This window comes from Narcine bancroftii, chromosome 1 (genome assembly GCF_036971445.1).
Source record: "Narcine bancroftii isolate sNarBan1 chromosome 1, sNarBan1.hap1, whole genome shotgun sequence".
In the NCBI taxonomy this organism is placed as follows: domain Eukaryota; kingdom Metazoa; phylum Chordata; class Chondrichthyes; order Torpediniformes; family Narcinidae; genus Narcine; species Narcine bancroftii.
In genome coordinates, this window is record NC_091469.1 from 38768082 (window position 1) to 38785859 (window position 17778).

At 44.1% G+C, this 17778-nt stretch overlaps 1 protein-coding gene across 6 annotated transcripts in view; it reads right to left on the bottom strand.

The window, feature by feature from the left end:
* Positions 1-17778, bottom strand: part of LOC138757225 (endophilin-A1-like) — a 225909-nt gene that overhangs the window by 17127 nt on the left and 191004 nt on the right. For all 6 annotated transcript variants that reach the window (XM_069924232.1, XM_069924221.1, XM_069924243.1 and 3 more), the window contains one exon: positions 11424-11557. In XM_069924232.1, coding sequence (XP_069780333.1) covers positions 11424-11557 — 134 coding nt within the window. The remainder of the gene's footprint in view (positions 1-11423; positions 11558-17778) is intronic.

The window sequence follows — 17778 nt, forward strand, 5'->3', positions numbered from 1 at the left end:
AAAATAAACCAGTTGTGATACTTGAGCTCACAGTCTGTTGCCACAGTCTCTTCACTGCGCTCGCTCACAACACGCTACATTGATGACCCCGACGAGTCTCCACACCCTGAAGACTCGACACAATGGATCAAGCAGCTGTAGGTGCCATTGCATTGAAACTGCCAACTTTCTGGATGAACAGGCCCCACACTTGGTTTGGTCAAGCAGAGGCCCAGTTCCAGATCAACAGATAACTTCCCATTCAACAAGGTACTTCTACATCGTCAGCTCGCTCGACCAGGAAGCTGCCTCTTGAGTCGATGACCTCATTCAGGTGCCGCCAGAGGAAGGTAAATACATGGCTCTGAAAAACCTCTTCATTAGCATGTACAGCCTCTCACGACACGAGAGAGCAGTCAGGCTCCTGCACCTGGATGGCCTAGGCAATAGGACCCCCTCTGCCCTCATGGACAAGATACTCACACTGGCGGAAGGCACAAACCCTGCCTTATGTTCAACCAGGTGTTTCTTGAGCAGATGCCCAAAGACATCAGACTCCGGTTGGCAGACGTGGATTTCAGCAACCCGCGCAAGGATGTGGCGCGAATGGATGTTCTCTAATGTTCCAAACACGAAGCCATAGACTCAGTCAACTGTGTCACCCGGCCAACACCCAAATCAAGTCCACCATGTGAGCAGACCTCACCCCACCAGAAAACAGAGAGGTCCAATCCCAGGTTGGACCACCAATGTTTGGGGGCGTCTGCACGGAGGTGCCGCCAACCATGTTCATTTCTGGGAAATGATGGGGCCAGCCACCATTAGTGGCTGCGGTGGTTGGCCAACTAAATAGCCTTCTCCACGCCTGGGGCAACATCTCATGGCACCTACAGCTGCTTGATCCATTGTGTCGAGTCTTCAGGGTGTGGAGACTCGTCGGGGTCATCAATGTAGCGTGTTGTGAGCGAGCGCAGTGAAGAGACTGTGGCAACAGACTGTGAGCTCAAGTATCACAACTGGTTTATTTTGAATTCCGTGCTGCATTCCCCGAACAGCACTTGAGATGCGCACCCGACCCATCTGTCTTTCCCTGGGTGCTGCCAATGACACTACCATCAGAACCTTAGGAAAAAGGCAAATTCCTGTACATTTCAGCGACTCCACATTCCAATGGTCCTTCACACTTGCTTCAGCAAACAAGCCCCTGCTAAGTATGGAGTTCCTCTGGGCACATTCCTTACTTGTTGACCTCCAGGGCAGATGACTAATCCATGCTGAGACTTTCCACATGGTGCCCCTCGGCAAGTCCAACTTGCCTCTATGGAACCTAACATGGCCATTAGAGCTGTCTTCTCGCAGAACTTCTCTTCATCCTGCACCCCCAGTTTACGGCAGCCATGCCTAAGTGCACAGTGTCCAACATTATGTTGCCACCACTGAGCCACCATTGCATTCATGGGCCCACTGCCTGGCCCCAGACAAACTGAGCCTCGCCAAGGAAGAGTTCCGGTGCATGGAGGAGCTCGGCATTGTTCATCGTTCTGATAACTCATGGTCCTCATCCCTCCACTTGGTGCCCAAGTCTAATGGAAGCTGGAGACTCTGCGGCGATTACAGATGTCTCAACGATGCAATGATATGGGACCACTATCCAATTCCCCATATCCAGGATTTCACAGCGAAACTCCATGGTGCAAAGCTTTTCTCCAAAGTTGACCTAATCTGGGGATACCACCAGATCCCCGTGCACCTGGATGACGTCCAGAAGACGGCTCTCATCAACCCATTCAGCCTGTTTGAGTTCTTATGCATACCATTTGGTTTATAAAATGTGGCACAGACATTCCAACGCCTCATAGACATAGTCGGCAGAGATTTGCCATTTCTTTTCACCTACCTCAACGACATTCTGGTTGCCAGCAACTCACCTGCGGAGCACATGACACATCTCCACCAGCTTTTTACTCGCCTCGCAGAGTTCGGCCTCACCATTAACCCAGAGAAGTGCCAGATCAGCCTCACAGAAATAGATATTCTTGGCAACAAAATTATCACTTTCGACGCCACCCCGCTCAATACATAAAGTGGATGCCATATGACACTTCGCCAGACCGACAACACTGAAGGGCCTTCAGGAATTCATGGGCATGGTGAATTTCTACAACAGTTCATCCCTGTGGCAGCCAAGATTACGCATCCTCTCCTCACGTTAATGTCAGGATTGTTCAAAGAGCGCAAATGGACCAATGAGGCTCACAATACTTACAAACAGACTAAAGAGGCCCTGGCCCACACAACGATGGCAATACACCCACGGATGGATGCACCGATGGCTCTCACAGTTGATGTGTCCAACACAGCAGTGGGCACTGTCCTGGAACAGTTCATTGATGACTCAGAGATCCCTCGCCTTTTTCAGTTGGGTCCTGTGGCTGCCTGAACTGAAATGCACGCTCTCTACCTGGGCTTCTGTCACTTCCACTACTTCCTCGTAGGGCATCCGTTCATCACCCATACTGATCACAAGCCACTTACTTTTGCTTTCTCAAAGTCCTCTGACCCATCATCTGCCCGACAACAGAGACACTTATCCTACGTCTCTGAATTCACTACTGCTATAGACATCTTTTAGGAAAGCACAATGTAGTCGCAGACACACTTTCCATGCTGGTAGTCAACGTTATGTCGTAGGGCATCAACTACCATGATCTGGCTCGGGCACAACAGAATGACCCCGAGACACTCAGATTCAGGACTGCAATCACAGGACTGCAGTTCCAAGACCTCCCACTTGACTCTGATTCCACTACACTCCTCTGCGACTTTTCCACTGGCCAAACCCGACCTCTCATCCACACCCAATGGAGAAGAACAGTCTTTGACATGATCCATGGTTTTTCCCACCTCTCAATCCACACAACACTGTGACTGGTGTCCTCAAAATTTGTTTGGCAAGGCCTACGTAAACAGGTCAGAGTGGGTGAAAACCTGCAGACTGCCAGACAGCCTAGGTCCAGCGGCACACCAACCACCAGCTCCAGCAGTTCGACGCCCCAATCCGCAGGTTCCAACACATCCATCTAAATATATTTGGACCCCTGTCAGTCTCCTGGGGGTCATACTACTTACTTACTCACTGGCCAGAGGCCATTCACATTCTGGACACCTCCACAGAGATGTGCACCAGAGCTTTCCTTGCCACCTGCGTCTCCTGCTTCAGGGTTCTGGCAGACATTACAACCGACTGGGGGGGGGCACAATTCACCTCCGCCCTATGGACAGAATTCTCCAGACTCCTGGGCACCCAGCTGCATCGCACCACAGCTTACCACCCCAAAGCCAATGGGCTAGTTGAGTGCTTCCACTGCCATCTCAAATCGGTGCTAATGGCACACCTCGAGAAGCCCAACAGCCTTCTCCCTGGGGATTTGCACAGAGCCCAAGGATAATCTTGGGGCCTACTCTGCTGAACAAGTCTACGAGAAACCATCGCAGTACCGAGCCAATTCCTCCCCCCAGCAACCAAGCAAGACACTGACACCACCGTTGTCCTCGAAAGGCGGTGTGACAAACTGGGCTCCCTTGCACCACCCCCGCCAATGCGACATGGCCAACCACCCTGCAACTACGCCCCAGACTTATCCTCCTGTGAGTATGTGTTTGTGCGCAGAGGTGTGCACATGACTCCCTTCAGCGACTTTATGAGGGTCCATAAAGGGTGCTACACAGGAATGCTTCAATGTTCACCCTTGACATTGGGGACAAGGGAGAGTTATTCAAGTTGGACCGGTTAAAACCAGTTCATCTGGACTTGTCCCAGCCAGTACAGGTTCCAACAGTGCACAGAGGATGACAGCTGAAACAGCACACCTCACCTTCAATGCATCCCGAGACCACCGATGCCAGTTCTGGGGGGGGGGGGTGTTTGTGGGGCAATGCATGTTTGCAACAGTGAACTGGCCCCACTTGTCATGCCTGGTTGGCAGGGCAGCCATAGCAATTATGGCATCGTGGGACAATCTCTTCCAAAGGATTGCTTATGCGCTTGCATCATCGGGTCTCAAGTGCCAGGACATTGGGGGCGGGACCAAAGATGGGCTTAAAGGCTGCAGCTCGGAATTGAAAATAAACCAGTTGTGATACTTGAACTCACAGCCTGTTGTCTCAGTCTCTTCGCTGTACTCGCTCACAACAAGCTACACTTTAACTCATTAGATTTGGTTATTTCCTTATATATGGCAGGGAAAACAACCTCATAAAAATAAAGCTCATCTTCAAAAAACTAAAAGGATCGGGGGAATTACAAATTTTCAGTTTTATTATTGGGCGACTAACGTATGTAAATTACTTTTGTTATTACTTTTTGATAAATTAGGGAATCGTCCTTCTAGAAATGAAACTGAAGTTTTCTAAAAAATCATCTATGTTGGCTATTTTAAGTTCCGTTTGACCCTTTTTCTTTTCTAAATTGACACATAATCCGATAATGAAAAATAGGTTTAGAATATGGGATCAATTTAGGAAATTTTTTGGTTATAATTGTTTTTCTCTTGCTGGTCCCATGATAGATAACCATCTCTTCAGTCTTCTATATCAGATACAGGCTTTAAGGAATGGTACAGATTAGGTATCAAAAGTTATAAAGATCTTTTTACTTGAGATAACTTTGCCTCTTTTGAACAACTGTCAGCTAAATTTAATCTTTCTAATGGACATTTCTTTAGATATTTACAAGTTAAGGATTTTGTCCAGTCAAAATTACATAATTTTCCTTGAATCACAAATGCAAATATTCTTGATTTTTAAAAAATTTATAGTTTGTTCATGGTGAATTAATATCATGTATTTACAATGATTTATTGGATTGAAGATTGGCCTCAATGGCTGGGATTAAGAATGAATGGGAATGTGATCTCAATATAACGTTTTCAGATGAAGAATGGTCCTCTGCTCTTAGTTTGATTAATGATTCTTCATTTTGTGCAAGGCCTTATTTATTACAATTTAAGGTAGTACATAGAATATGCAGATGTTGATCCATTATTTAAGAAGTGAAAATTTTTTGAAGCTTCATTGATCCATATGTTTTGGGAGCGTCCTCTAGGACTATTTTTGAAAAACATTTTTTAATCTTTATCATTGATTTTTTAAGATCAAAATAGATCCATGCCCTTTATATTCCTTGTTTGCTTTTTCTCGTGAACTGGATATATGTGTGTCTGCATCTCAAAAGGAAGTGTTAGCTTTTAGCAATTTTAATGAAATGGAAAGATGACTCTTCACCTACTCATACACAGTGTCATGTCCTATTTAATCTTGGAGAAAATTAGATACAACATTATAGATAGAAAGTTTCAATTTGAAAAGATGTGGGGCCTTTTCATTGAATATTATCATGATTGGCAGATTTAAGGAATTTGGATGATCAGACAATTCTCTTTCTGGTTTATGAAGGTTTCTATTTGATCCATATCTACTTTTTTTTTCCACTCCAAGGTTACCTTGATTAGAGGGAGGGAGTAGATTAGATTTAGTTTCAGTTTTTTTTTGTTTTCTTTTTATTTAGATTAATTGATTATATAAAGCTTTAATTATGGTTGTCCTAGATCATATCATCAAATTAGACAGATATTACTCAGTTTTGATCAAGAGTTGATATAATGTAAGTTAAGGGTTAGGGGGCAAAACTTTATAAGTAATAAGAAGATGCTTCTTCACTCAGAGAGTGGTGGCTGAGTGGAATTATTTATCGGAAGAAGTAGCTGCGGCAGGGTCAATTCTGCCATTTAAGAGGAGATTAGATGAGTACATGGACGTGAGGGGGTTGGAGGGTTATGGGCATGGGAGAGGGTAGGTGAAATTAGTGGAGTTTAACGTAGATTGGTGCAGACTAGAAGGGCTGATATGGCCTGTTTCCATATTGTAAATTGTTATATGGTTAATGTAATTCTGAATTTGGCTTCTCTCCAGAAATATTTTGAAGAAATAATGTTAAATCAACAAATATGCATGGATTTTTAAAAATTAGATTTATATTAATTTGAGATATGTATATGGTTTGACATGCTTTTTGTTATATTAATAGACTTTGTATGTATTTATTTTAAAAAGAAAAAAATTAAAAGATCCACAAATACCAGTACTTCCCAGGGTTGGGCCAGTATGTGGGTGTGGCTGGATTCTCATGAACTCTAATTAATGAGTAAATTAAATTTAAAGACAGAGCATTCAGAATTGTGACAGCTTTGCCGCTAAAAGCAGAGTTAAGTTTCCAGTCAAGTGCTGTGGGTGAGAAATGGTTAAATATAAAATAAGTACACAAAATCGATCTGTGTCACTTACAGCTGTGTCAAATTTTATTGATGTTGGAATTTGCAATACACAAAAATGATAAAGAAATTCAGCAGGTTACACAGCAATTGAAAGTGTAACCAATGTTTTGGCCCTGAGCCCTTCACCAAGTTATATGCAAAAAACAGGGAGGCACCTGATAAAAATGTGGAGAGAGGAGAGGAGAGGAGGGAGAATGGGACAGGGAGAGGAGTACAGGCTAACAGACAAGAGGAATTTGCCAAGTTATATATTCCCGAGTTGGCAGAAGCATTGTACAACTAAGTTTTGAAAACTAGTGCGACAGATCATTGAAAGTCAATTTGAACACGAAGACTGGTGGTCCTTCGCTTTTGCTTCAGTTGGATTACACCAGAAAGTAGAAGAATTAAGCAGAATCTCCAACTTTTAACATCAATGTTTCCAAAATCTTCACTTTATTCTTCCACATCTTCAATAATTTTATTTTTCATAGGTGAAAAATTTTATAGTGATAATTTTATTTTTCCCAAATCATCAGCTTGTACTCTCAAGTTTACTGTCTGGTTGTGACACAGCCTGGTTTGACAATTCGAGTGCACAGGAACACAGAAAATGTACTTTTAGCTGAAAATTTTTAAAAAGCTGCAGATGCTGGAAATCTGAAATAAAACAGAAAATGCTGAAAAATGAAGATGGAGACGCAGCTTCTACAAAGCAAAAAAATGAGGTAACATTTCATGTGAACAATAATAACAGTTGATAATCAGTTTATTATCATATACATTGCACAATGTGTATTTGCACCATCATTCTTACTTGCTACATTTGAACAGTTACTTGGGGGGGGGGGGGGAAACTAGAATACCATGTATTAAAATAAATTAGAAAGAGAATAAATACAAAAGACAGATAGTTAATAAATATTCCAGTTACCATAGTGCAAGGCAAAAATGGTGTTACAATAGGGCAGGCATTCCTTTTTGAGACATCGGAGCAATCCATAATTAGTGTAACAGAGAGGTTCAAGAGCTTGATAGCTGTTGGAAAGAAACATCTCTTGAACCTGCAGGTGTTGGTCTTCAGGCTTCTGCCCAAAGGTCACAAAGAGGTTGTGACCATCTTGATGGGGGTTCTTTATGATACTGGCTGCCTTCTTGAGAATTAGTGTAACAGAGAGGTTCAAGAGCTTGATAGCTGTTGGAAAGAAACATCTCTTGAACCTGCAGGTGTTGGTCTTCAAAGGTCACAAAGAGGTTGTGACCAGCTTGATGGCGGGTTCTTTATGATGCTGGCTGCCTTCTTGAGGCAGTACCTCGCATTGAAGTCTTCAATGGATGGGTGGCTGTAGCCAGTGATAGATCTGGCTATGTTTGCTACCTCCTGTAGCCTTCTATGCACTCGAATTGTCAAACTAGGCTGTGACACAACCAGACAGTATACTTTCCAAGGTGCACCAGAAGAAGTTTGACGGAGTATTTGACAACATGTCGAATCTCCTCAGATTCCTTTTAAAGTAGAAGTGTTGGCGTGCCTTCTTCACAGTTTCCTTGGTATGCTAGCACCAAGAGAGGTCTTCTGATATATGGACTCAGAAAATTGAAGGAACTAATCTTCTCCACCTCTGAACCATCAATGCAGAGAAGTTTGTGAATCTCATGCTTCCCCTTCCTGAAATCAACAATAAGCTCCTTGGTCTTGTTGATGCTCAGAGGACAACAATAAGCTCCTTGCTCTTGGTGATGCTCAGAGGACAACAATAAGCTCCTTGCTCTTGGTGATGCTCAGAGGACAACAATAAGCTCCTTGCTCTTGGTGATGCTCAGAAGACAACAATAAGCTCCTTGCTCTTGGTGATGCTCAGAGGACAACAATAAGCTCCTTGCTCTTGGTGATGCTCAGAGGACAACAATAAGCTCCTTGCTCTTGGTGATGCTCAGAAGACAACAATAAGCTCCTTGCTCTTGTTGATGCTCAGAGGACAACAATAAGCTCCTTGCTCTTGGTGATGCTCAGAGGACAACAATAAGCTCCTTGCTCTTGGTGATGCTCAGAGGACAACAATAAGCTCCTTGCTCTTGGTGATGTTGAGAATTGTGAATGAGCTTTCTTCAGAAACACAACTATCGGTCTTCGTAAAACAAAAACACTTGCCTTTTTCTTCTTCCCCATGAAATACATCTGTTGCTACACTCTGTAAATTAGTGATTTCAATTCTTCAAATATCAAAAAATAACATGCAAGTATGATGTACCGACACAATGTGGCAGTCAAAGATTTTTGTCAAAGCACTAATTGTTTTTCTCTCCGCAAGTATTAGCTGGCATGCTGAAAATGCCAAAAGTTTACTATTTTGCAGCATAGAGTTCAGGATTATATTGATGAATGAATTTGTTCATCCACCACCATTTATTTCAGTGACAGGGCAGCTCTGCAAGGAGACATGATAGCAATGTCTATTTTGGACTGTTTTGTTTCACTCTGAAAATTTGGCTGGGCAATTTTTGGCATAAGGATTGCTTGAGTATCTGACATAACATTTGCATCCGTCATCCATCAAATGACAGCATTCGATTTTTCCCTTTTGGGAGTTTATTCCACTCAATGCCATGCCCAGTCATCATTGACCATTCTTCAGACAATTACATAATCCCTGAAAAGCACCAGTCTGGATCCTCTACCTAAGTATTTTTCTTGCAGTCTCCCTCCTGGAGGCTTCAACCCATCTCCATGCCCTGGCCCTGACCTCTTCTCCCACATATTCAACTCTCCAATCTTCCCAAACCAGCAATTAACTCCAGTCCTCTATCCATTAATTTCCCATGGAAATACCAGATTCTGCCAGGCCCTAATCCAGATTCTGATTGTCTACCAACCCAATCACCCAGCCCCATATAAGGTCCTTTCCATTCAGTCATATCTCAGTGCTGTTGATGGCAGTGAATGGCAGAGTTGAAGCAGTGACAGTCCCATACTACACCACAACCATTCCACGGCCTTTGGTGTCACGCTGTACTTTCCACACAATCACCTTCACACAGTCTCCTGCCCAGCTCCTAATCGCATGAAGTGCAAACTGTGAAATAGGAAAGAAAAATTAACTTTATTTCATGACTGTCTGAGTTCTTTAATCATCAAATATTCCTTTACACTGGTATCTCACTGGCGGAGATGTCGCCGTGACTGCTGCGACTGATCAGTCGCGGCAACTCGAGCGACTCGGGAGACCAAAAAATGGCTCGCGCTCTCACCAAGGCAACGCCAGGATGATGTCCGAGACATCTCCGCGACGTCTCCAGACAAGGTGACAACCAATTTGCCCGGAAGTCGCGGGGATGTCCTCTCAGTTGTGGTGACGTCTCCGGCAGTCGCTGCAATGTCTCCGCGACGTCTCCGGCAGTCGCGGCGACGTCGCGGAGACTAATTTTGTCTACAACTGGAGAGACATCGCCGCGACTGGGGAGACATCTCCATGACGTCGCGGCGACATCTTCTCACTCTCCTTGGTCTCCAGCAGGTCTTGGAGACGTCACGGCGAAAAAGTCTCCAAAAAAATCGGGCATGTTTGAATTTCCCGTGACTCCCCGGAGACTCAGCCAGTCTCCAGGAGACGACGCGGAGACTCGAGTCGCTACCTAGTCTCCAGGCCAATGAGATAGGCCCTTAACTCATAAAATACCTGCCTCTGCATCTTATTGGAACTTACACATATTTGGGAACTGGTATAACTAATCAATATTAGCGATGAGTTTAAGAACTATTAAGGCATTTTGACTATATTGGTTAAAATTGGTCATAACATTCCCATATAGAAACTTCAAATAGCAGAATGAACAATAAGATGTTGAAAGTATGTCCTGACATTAATTGGACCAAATTGGTTGCACTGAAACATTCTACAAAGGAATCCAATGAGTGATTGTCGCTAGAAGCTCATGGAATGAATGTCAAGAGTTTTTTTCTATCTTATACATAGTTGCCAACTCTGCCCTCTGGCTCTGGTAATTACTGATTTATTTAAATTGCAAAAATATTTGTAATCTCCTTTCATCCTCTGTGCTGTGATGATGTGATTTGGAAGCTTTTCAAAGTTAACTTTCAAGATTCAACAATATGGAATGCAAATATGACCATGAAACAACATCTTTGGCTTGGCTTCGCGGACGAAGATTTATGGAGGGGTAAACAACATAGAGTTGAAATAAAACAATGAAGTGAGATAAAAGCTGCTTTTGAGGACAGCTGTATCTTATCAGAGTTAAGATTAAGGACCATTACAAGCAACATTTTAATAACACTGTGGTCTTATTATCTGAAGTGCCTTCAGACGAGCTGACACTCCTGTCTTGGATCTATGTGATATCAAAGTAAAGCCCAAGCTCTTTATTCAGTGAGTCATTCTGACCCTCTTTTGATCCATCAAACCACAAGCCATTACTCTAACCAAGGCAGTCTTGAATGTAGCAAATTAAGAGTCAGAGATGAGTTTCATTCAATAATACCGGCACATGACTTGCGTCAAAATGTTCTCCATCACTGGGAACCCATGCCAATGGTTTTCAAAAAGAGAAAGTTTTCCTTCATTTCTTCAGAAGATACAAGGAGGACACTTCACCCATTGAGTCAATGCTGATTCTCAATGCAATCCATCAATTCTATTCTCCCACATATTTCCCTCTTAACTATTCACTCTCACATGCCTATTAACTCTTCCCAATTGTTCTGCCATTCACCTACACTAGGATTATTTGATGGCTGGTCAACATATCTTTGGTTCACAGGGGAATCCATTTTGGTCACAAAGGAGAATGGGCAGAGTCCACACAGTGGAAACCATGAGAAAAGTGTAAGGAAGGAGAGAGGAGTGGAAAAGAGGAAGTATGGAGGGATGCAGAGAAACTGGAAGATGAAATTGGGAAAAGGGGACAGGAAGAAGAGGGGGTGGGAATTGGTTGGTGGGGCTGAGAGGAATTTAGTATGGGAGTTACAGACAACAGGACAAGTGGCAAGGGGATGAGGGAAGGTTAACTTGCATGTTTGCATATAGAGCCCATTTAGAAATGTTTCTCCTTGGTGAATACATGTTCCAGAATCACTCTTATTGGTAGCTATTCTAGATGTAATTCTATCAATACCTGTATTTCTTTCAGGTCTTTGTCATGAAGGTTCTGAAGTGGATCAATGAAGTTTTGCTTCACTTCCATATCCAGGGCATCTTTGACCTCAGCCAGTTGTTTCATCGTTTCCCCTGCATCCATCAGAGCTTGCCCTGGAAGACAATTCATAACATCAAAGGTGAGCTTTGGTGATAGCAACAACTAATCTCTATGAAGTAGAGTCTTCAAAAATAAAGTGTGAACTTCAAAGGGTTTATTTCATAATGAAATATCAGTTCTAAGCTAAATTACACGACCTAAAACGGACAATTCTTACTTTATAGAGGAAATATCATGAATTATCAGCACTGACATTGTTGTAATTACAGAAAATGATAACAGAATAGGACAATAAAATTTTATGGAGTGCAGCAAATGGCAAAAGCAAATGTGGCCAAATCTCCACTGGACTCAAAAGCAAACACTAATGATTTGCAAAGCAAACACAGACATTCTGGGGTTGGTCATTCCTGGTGAAATGCTGTCCATCATTCTTTGTTCACTACACTTCCTACAAGGGGTTGTGTGAAATCTATATTGTACCATTACTACCCCTCATAACTCAGGCGCTGCATGCCATTTAATACAAGCTCCACTCAATATCCACTAAAATCATTAAAACAGAAAGGAATGGCAGCATTTTAAAGGAATGAGGTTATGAAGAAACGATGTGTGCAATAGCATTCTCAAATTCCCCTTTCTCTCTCTCCACCCATTAGCACTGCCATTGAGTTTGGGAACAGGTAACATAATCACCTGGATTAAATCACAGCTTTCATGTCCAGTTCCTGAGAACTAAAATATCATTTACACTAGTGCAGAGACTGGCACCATAACTCAAATCTCATCAGGGAGATTCAGCAGCCTTTGTGACATTCTCCCACGACCCTTCACCAGTCCCTCAGCATCTTTTAACAATTGAATATCCAGGGCTTAATACATTTTTAATTATCCAGGGAGTCAGGAGAAATGGGGTGAATCATGGAAAGTAGCACACCGAGTTAAAATGTCAACCTTGAATAGGAAAGCAGGTGCAAGGGGCTGAATGGCCTGCATCTGCTTCTATGTCTCATGTTCTTATTGTTCAGAATGCATATTACTGACTTGGTTTTAATAGTCCAATTGGTACCTGCTCTCTTGCATTAATATTGTGGCTGGTACAAATATCCCCTGCCTCAGTGTCAGCTGCAATCTGGCTTCAGTTCATGAGGAATCTCTAATCAAGCTGACTGAGCAGCCTACTAGATTAACGAATCTTCACAGGTCACAAAACTAGAAAGTAAAACTTCTATTTTAAAAATAATACTTCCAAGATTTTATCAGCCACATTGTCTGAACCACAGGGGGCAAACTGAAACATCAAATAAACTTGAAAAAATGTTGATCAGTTTAAGTGCATCAAACTTTTAAATATTTAATGGTAAAAATTACAATCTATGCACTTACATATTTTTGCTTGGATAATTTGCTAAGCAATAATTATGGCTTTATATGTCATTTAAAAAAATGGACTCAATGGTCATGCAATAGTGTAAATTTCTCACAGAATTTTACAGCAGGATTTGGCGATCAGTAACTTGAATTCATCCTTAATCTGGTGACGTCACTTGATTGTGTTTGTCATTCATGTTAAACATGTGCTGCTTGAATCACTGCAGTCATATCAGGATTTGTGTTAAAGTGGAATGCATGAAATTCCTGAAGATGCTGCAGTCATGTCCTGGTGAATGCTAGTAATTTTGTTATTATAACCACAAGATCCATTGGCTCATCCAAAATTGGAACAATCAAATGCTTTAAAAGACACACAGTTCAAAGAGAAAGAAATGTCAACAATAACAACTTGAATGAGCACAGCGCAGAAGGATCATAGCTAGGACTAACAAAGATGAATTTATTACATTCTTTTCCAGGCATCATTTCTTCGTGCTCATCCAAAACAACATGTGGTGGGGGCTTCAACCTCCACCATTCTTTCAGATAGTATGTCTAGGCTTCCACTACTTGCTGAGTGAAACTTCATTCCAATCTTTATTTGTATCAATTTAAAATTCTTATTTCCTAGTTATCAACCTATTGGTAAAGATACAGATTGTTGATGTTCATTCTCACAGCCTCCTATAATTTCATACACATTAATTAGTTCTTCCCTCTGTCTCATTTATTCATGAAAAAACAGCCTAAACATTCTCCCCTCTCAGCCATAACTCTCACCCAGGTAACATCCTTATAAATATCTACACCCTCTTCAGTCCTGTCACATCTTCCGTGTGATGTGGTGACCAGAACTGCATATAGGGCTCCATCTGTAACCCAGGCAATGCTTTGAATGGTTCCAGCACTCTTGCATTCTGTGCCTCAGTTAACATCGGTCACCATTCCAAATGCCACCTTCACCCCTAAATCTATCTATCCTGCTATCTCTAAGTATTTGTGGTTTCAATAATCCCTCTGTGCTTCCACATTGTGTTACTTTCCTGCCATCCAATGCCTTGTTTGACTTCCTCAAATACCTTACTTCAAACTTCCATTTTCCACTATGTGGTGGAACATGGTACTGTGGGCATGTCCTCACCGTGCTGGGCAGGCTGGTCTGCCTTCTGTTTCTACAGTCCCTCTCCATAGGATCCTCTAATAAAGGCCAAGAGCCCTAGTCTCCTCCCTCATATCTGCCTTGGATGTGAGCCAGCAGCATGAAGAGGCATGTCTGGGTCTTCTGATCAATAAAGCCTTTGACTCTTGCTTCATGTCTGCGAGTGGTCATTGGTCGCACCACAATTTATTGATTAGAAGTTTTAAAGTGCCATGGACAAGGCAATCCAACTGGAGAAGCTGGAGAACGATCCAAAGGAACCAGAGGCCTCCGTAAAGTTTGATATTTGGCTGCATTGTTTGAAGGCCTACCTGAGGCGCCATGAAATCACAGCCAATGGTGATCGGTACGACCTGCTCTTCACAGCTGTGGGCCACCGAGAATACCAATTAATTTGCGACTGCACTGAATATGAAGAGGCAATGATCCTACTCCGACAGCAGTACGGATCCCCGAGGAATGTGATTAAGCATGCTTCCAGCTTGGCTCCCGATATCAGGGTCTGGGTGAGTGTTAATAATTTTATGAGGGTCATGTGGGAGCTGTGTCGAGACTGCAGATGCCGAGACATGACTGCAGTGACCTACCAGGAGGAGCTCTTCTGTGGCGGGCTAAACAGTAGATTCCACTCCCATCAAATACAGGAACGACACCTGGAGAAAGGCAATGGTCCCTACAGGAAGTAGTGCAGATGGCCAGAGTGATGGAAAACAGCTCCAAAGAATGTGGACGCCTTCAAAGCAGGCCACACGGCCACCAGGTGGGGAGAATGGGCGGCACCATCTTGGGACTCGTGGCAAGCACACAAGGTGCAACTACTGCGGCCAAAGCAAACACCCACGAAAGTACTGCCTGGCCTGTAGCGCGACCTGCTCGAACTGCCAGAGGAAAGGACACTAGGCCAGGGAATGTCGTCCTAAGCCCTTCTCTAGCAGTGCTGTGGGTGGACTGTGACCAACGTCGTCATCTTGGGCCGAGCCACTTCCGTAATCATTGCTGGTTGCTGAGAATCGAACTTCCAGGCCAAGGGCATGACGACACGGAGGGACGTCACATCCGGCTTCACTTCCGGACTCCACCATGTGCGATCCATGGGGGCGGCCATCTTCACAATCTCCCGAGTGGCCATCTTGGCAGCAGCCAACCCAATGACATAGCAGCAGCGACTCGGACATTGAGTTGACGTTGACTTCCATTGTGCTGGACCAGAGTAGACCACATCAGTTGGGATGATCGATGGTGGTTATTGAGGTAAATGTTCACACCACTGGCTGCGTGTTCGACACAGGAAGCACCAAGAGCTTCATACACCTGGGTATGGCCAAACATTATTCCCTGGCCACGTCCCCAGCCAAGTGCAAGGTAGCACTAGCCTCCAAATCCCTCTCTGCGGAAATCTGCAGGAGATGCACTGTGACCCTAACCATGGGGAGCACCAAATATAAAAACTTCAGACTGCTGGTGATGCCCCTCCTCTGCGCACCCGTCATACTGAGAGGCTGGCTTTCCAGTGCCAGCTTAAGGGTGTGCTGATGCAGTTTCACTGGCCTCCCATCCCCCACCATTAGTAATAACCAATTCCAGGAGGTCCATCCCCTCTCCCCGAAGAGGCCCAATCACTCGTCAAAAGGCTGGGCCGAACTCCCAACCTGCAGACTGACCATCCTCCGGGTCCCTCTGCCTCCACTGTTCCAAAACCTCACCCTGGACTGCAAACCTGTTGCCACTAGGAGCAGGTGATACAGCCCCGGGAACAGGGAATTCATTAAGATGGAGGTGCAGCGGCTGCTGGAGGAGGAGCGCATTATGGAACCGAGTAACATTTCCTGGAGGGTGTACGTAGTGGTGGTGAAGAATGGGGAGAAGTACTGGATGGTAATAGACAACAGTTAGACCATCAACCTGTTCAGCTTACTGGACACCAACCTTTTGCCCTGCATAGCTGATATGGTGAATGAGATCGCCAAGTATAGGGTTTTCTCTACCATAGACCTCAAATCACCATACCACCAAATCCCGATTTGCCCAAAGGGCCAGCTGTACATGGCGTCTGAGGCCAATGGCCAATTCTATCATTTCCTGCGGATCCCATTTAGCCTCACGAATGGGGGTGTTGGTGTCCAAAGGGAAATGGACCACATGGTGGATGACAATGAACTATAGGCTATGAATCCATACCTGAACAATGTCACTATCTGCAGCCATGACCAGAAGGAACACGACGAGAACCTGTAGAGGTTCCTGGCCACCGCAAAGGCCCTTCAGTCTCACATATAATAAGAAAAAGTACATGTTTAGCACCAAGCGGCTGGCAATCCTGGGGTATGTGGAGGAGCATGATGTAATCGCTCCTGACTTCGAGTGTATTTGGCCCCTTCTGGAATTACTTCTGCCTCAGAAACCCAAGGCTTTAAAAAGGTGCCTGAGACTCTTCTTGTATTATGCCCAATGGATCCCCAACTCTGCAGACAAGGGCCAACCCCTAGTGAAACCATGACCTTTCTCCCATCAGCAGAGGCCCGTAAAGCCTGAGGGCATCAAGGACGAGATTGCCAAGGCAGGGATGCACGCCATTGATGAATGTGTCCCATTCAAAGTGGAAAGTGATGCTTCTGACTACGCTCTGGCCGCCACACTGAATGAAACAGGCAGGCCAGTGGCATTTTTTTCCCACACCTCCAAGGCCTTGAATGCAGGCACTCTGCCAGTAGTACTTTGGAGATCTCAGCACCAGATAAAACCACCGGAGCAGCTAAACCTTTGAACTGTATAGACTACAAGACCTGAGCTGATGGGCATTGCCCCACATCATCCTGGTTGACTTCATTCAAAAAAGTAGGGGTGAATGTGTTAGAACATGGCACTGTGGGCATGTTCTCACTGGGCTGGGCAGGTACCTTCTGTACCTGTAGCTCCTCTCCATAAGATCCCCTAATAAAGGCGAGAGCCCTAGTCGCCTCCCTCATACCTGCCTTGGATGTGAGCCAGCAGCATATAGAAGCAATGTCTGGGTCTTCTGATCAATAAAGCCTTTGACCCTTGCTTCGTGTCTGCGAGTGGTCATTGATCGCACCACACATTATATGCCTTCAATTACATTAAATATTCTGACATGTTTCACTTAATGAAAATAAATGCAGTGAGGAAGAGATGCTTCGGGAAGAAATCCAAAACTTGGGAATTTGGTTAAAGTTAGGAGAATGGCAGCAGAATCTTAGATGGTCAAAATGAAAGGAAAATGAAAGAGGACAGGGAATGTGTTGTGTGTGGAGGAAATACGGCCTCCCTGCCTGTCTGAATTGTGTGTATTGTGGGTGGTAACGTGTCCTCCCCGTCTGGAACTTATTCGGAAGTCAAAACACCTGTCAATCAAGGTTGGACTTCGACCACCCATTAGTGCACACCTTGCCATTGGCTACTTTAATTTACCTAGGGTCATTATTGGCAAGAAGCACAAATTAGCACTGTATATACTGTAGTATCAGCACACAGCTCATTCTCTCTCTTTGCCTCGTGGTCCAAGTCCCGGACACCACTTCATGTCAGGTTGCTACTGTGGATGTCGCTGGAAGGGTTGCGTTTAAGGTGTGCACTGCACTGAAGCTGAGCTGTAATATTGCAATAGATCAATACTTGCAGAGAAACCGCACCCCTGTTGATCACGGAACCAGGAGTGTGTGTAAAAGTCCCTGTTTATAGTGTTTGAGCAGGGCTGAATATAGGTTTACCGTTGTCAGAGTC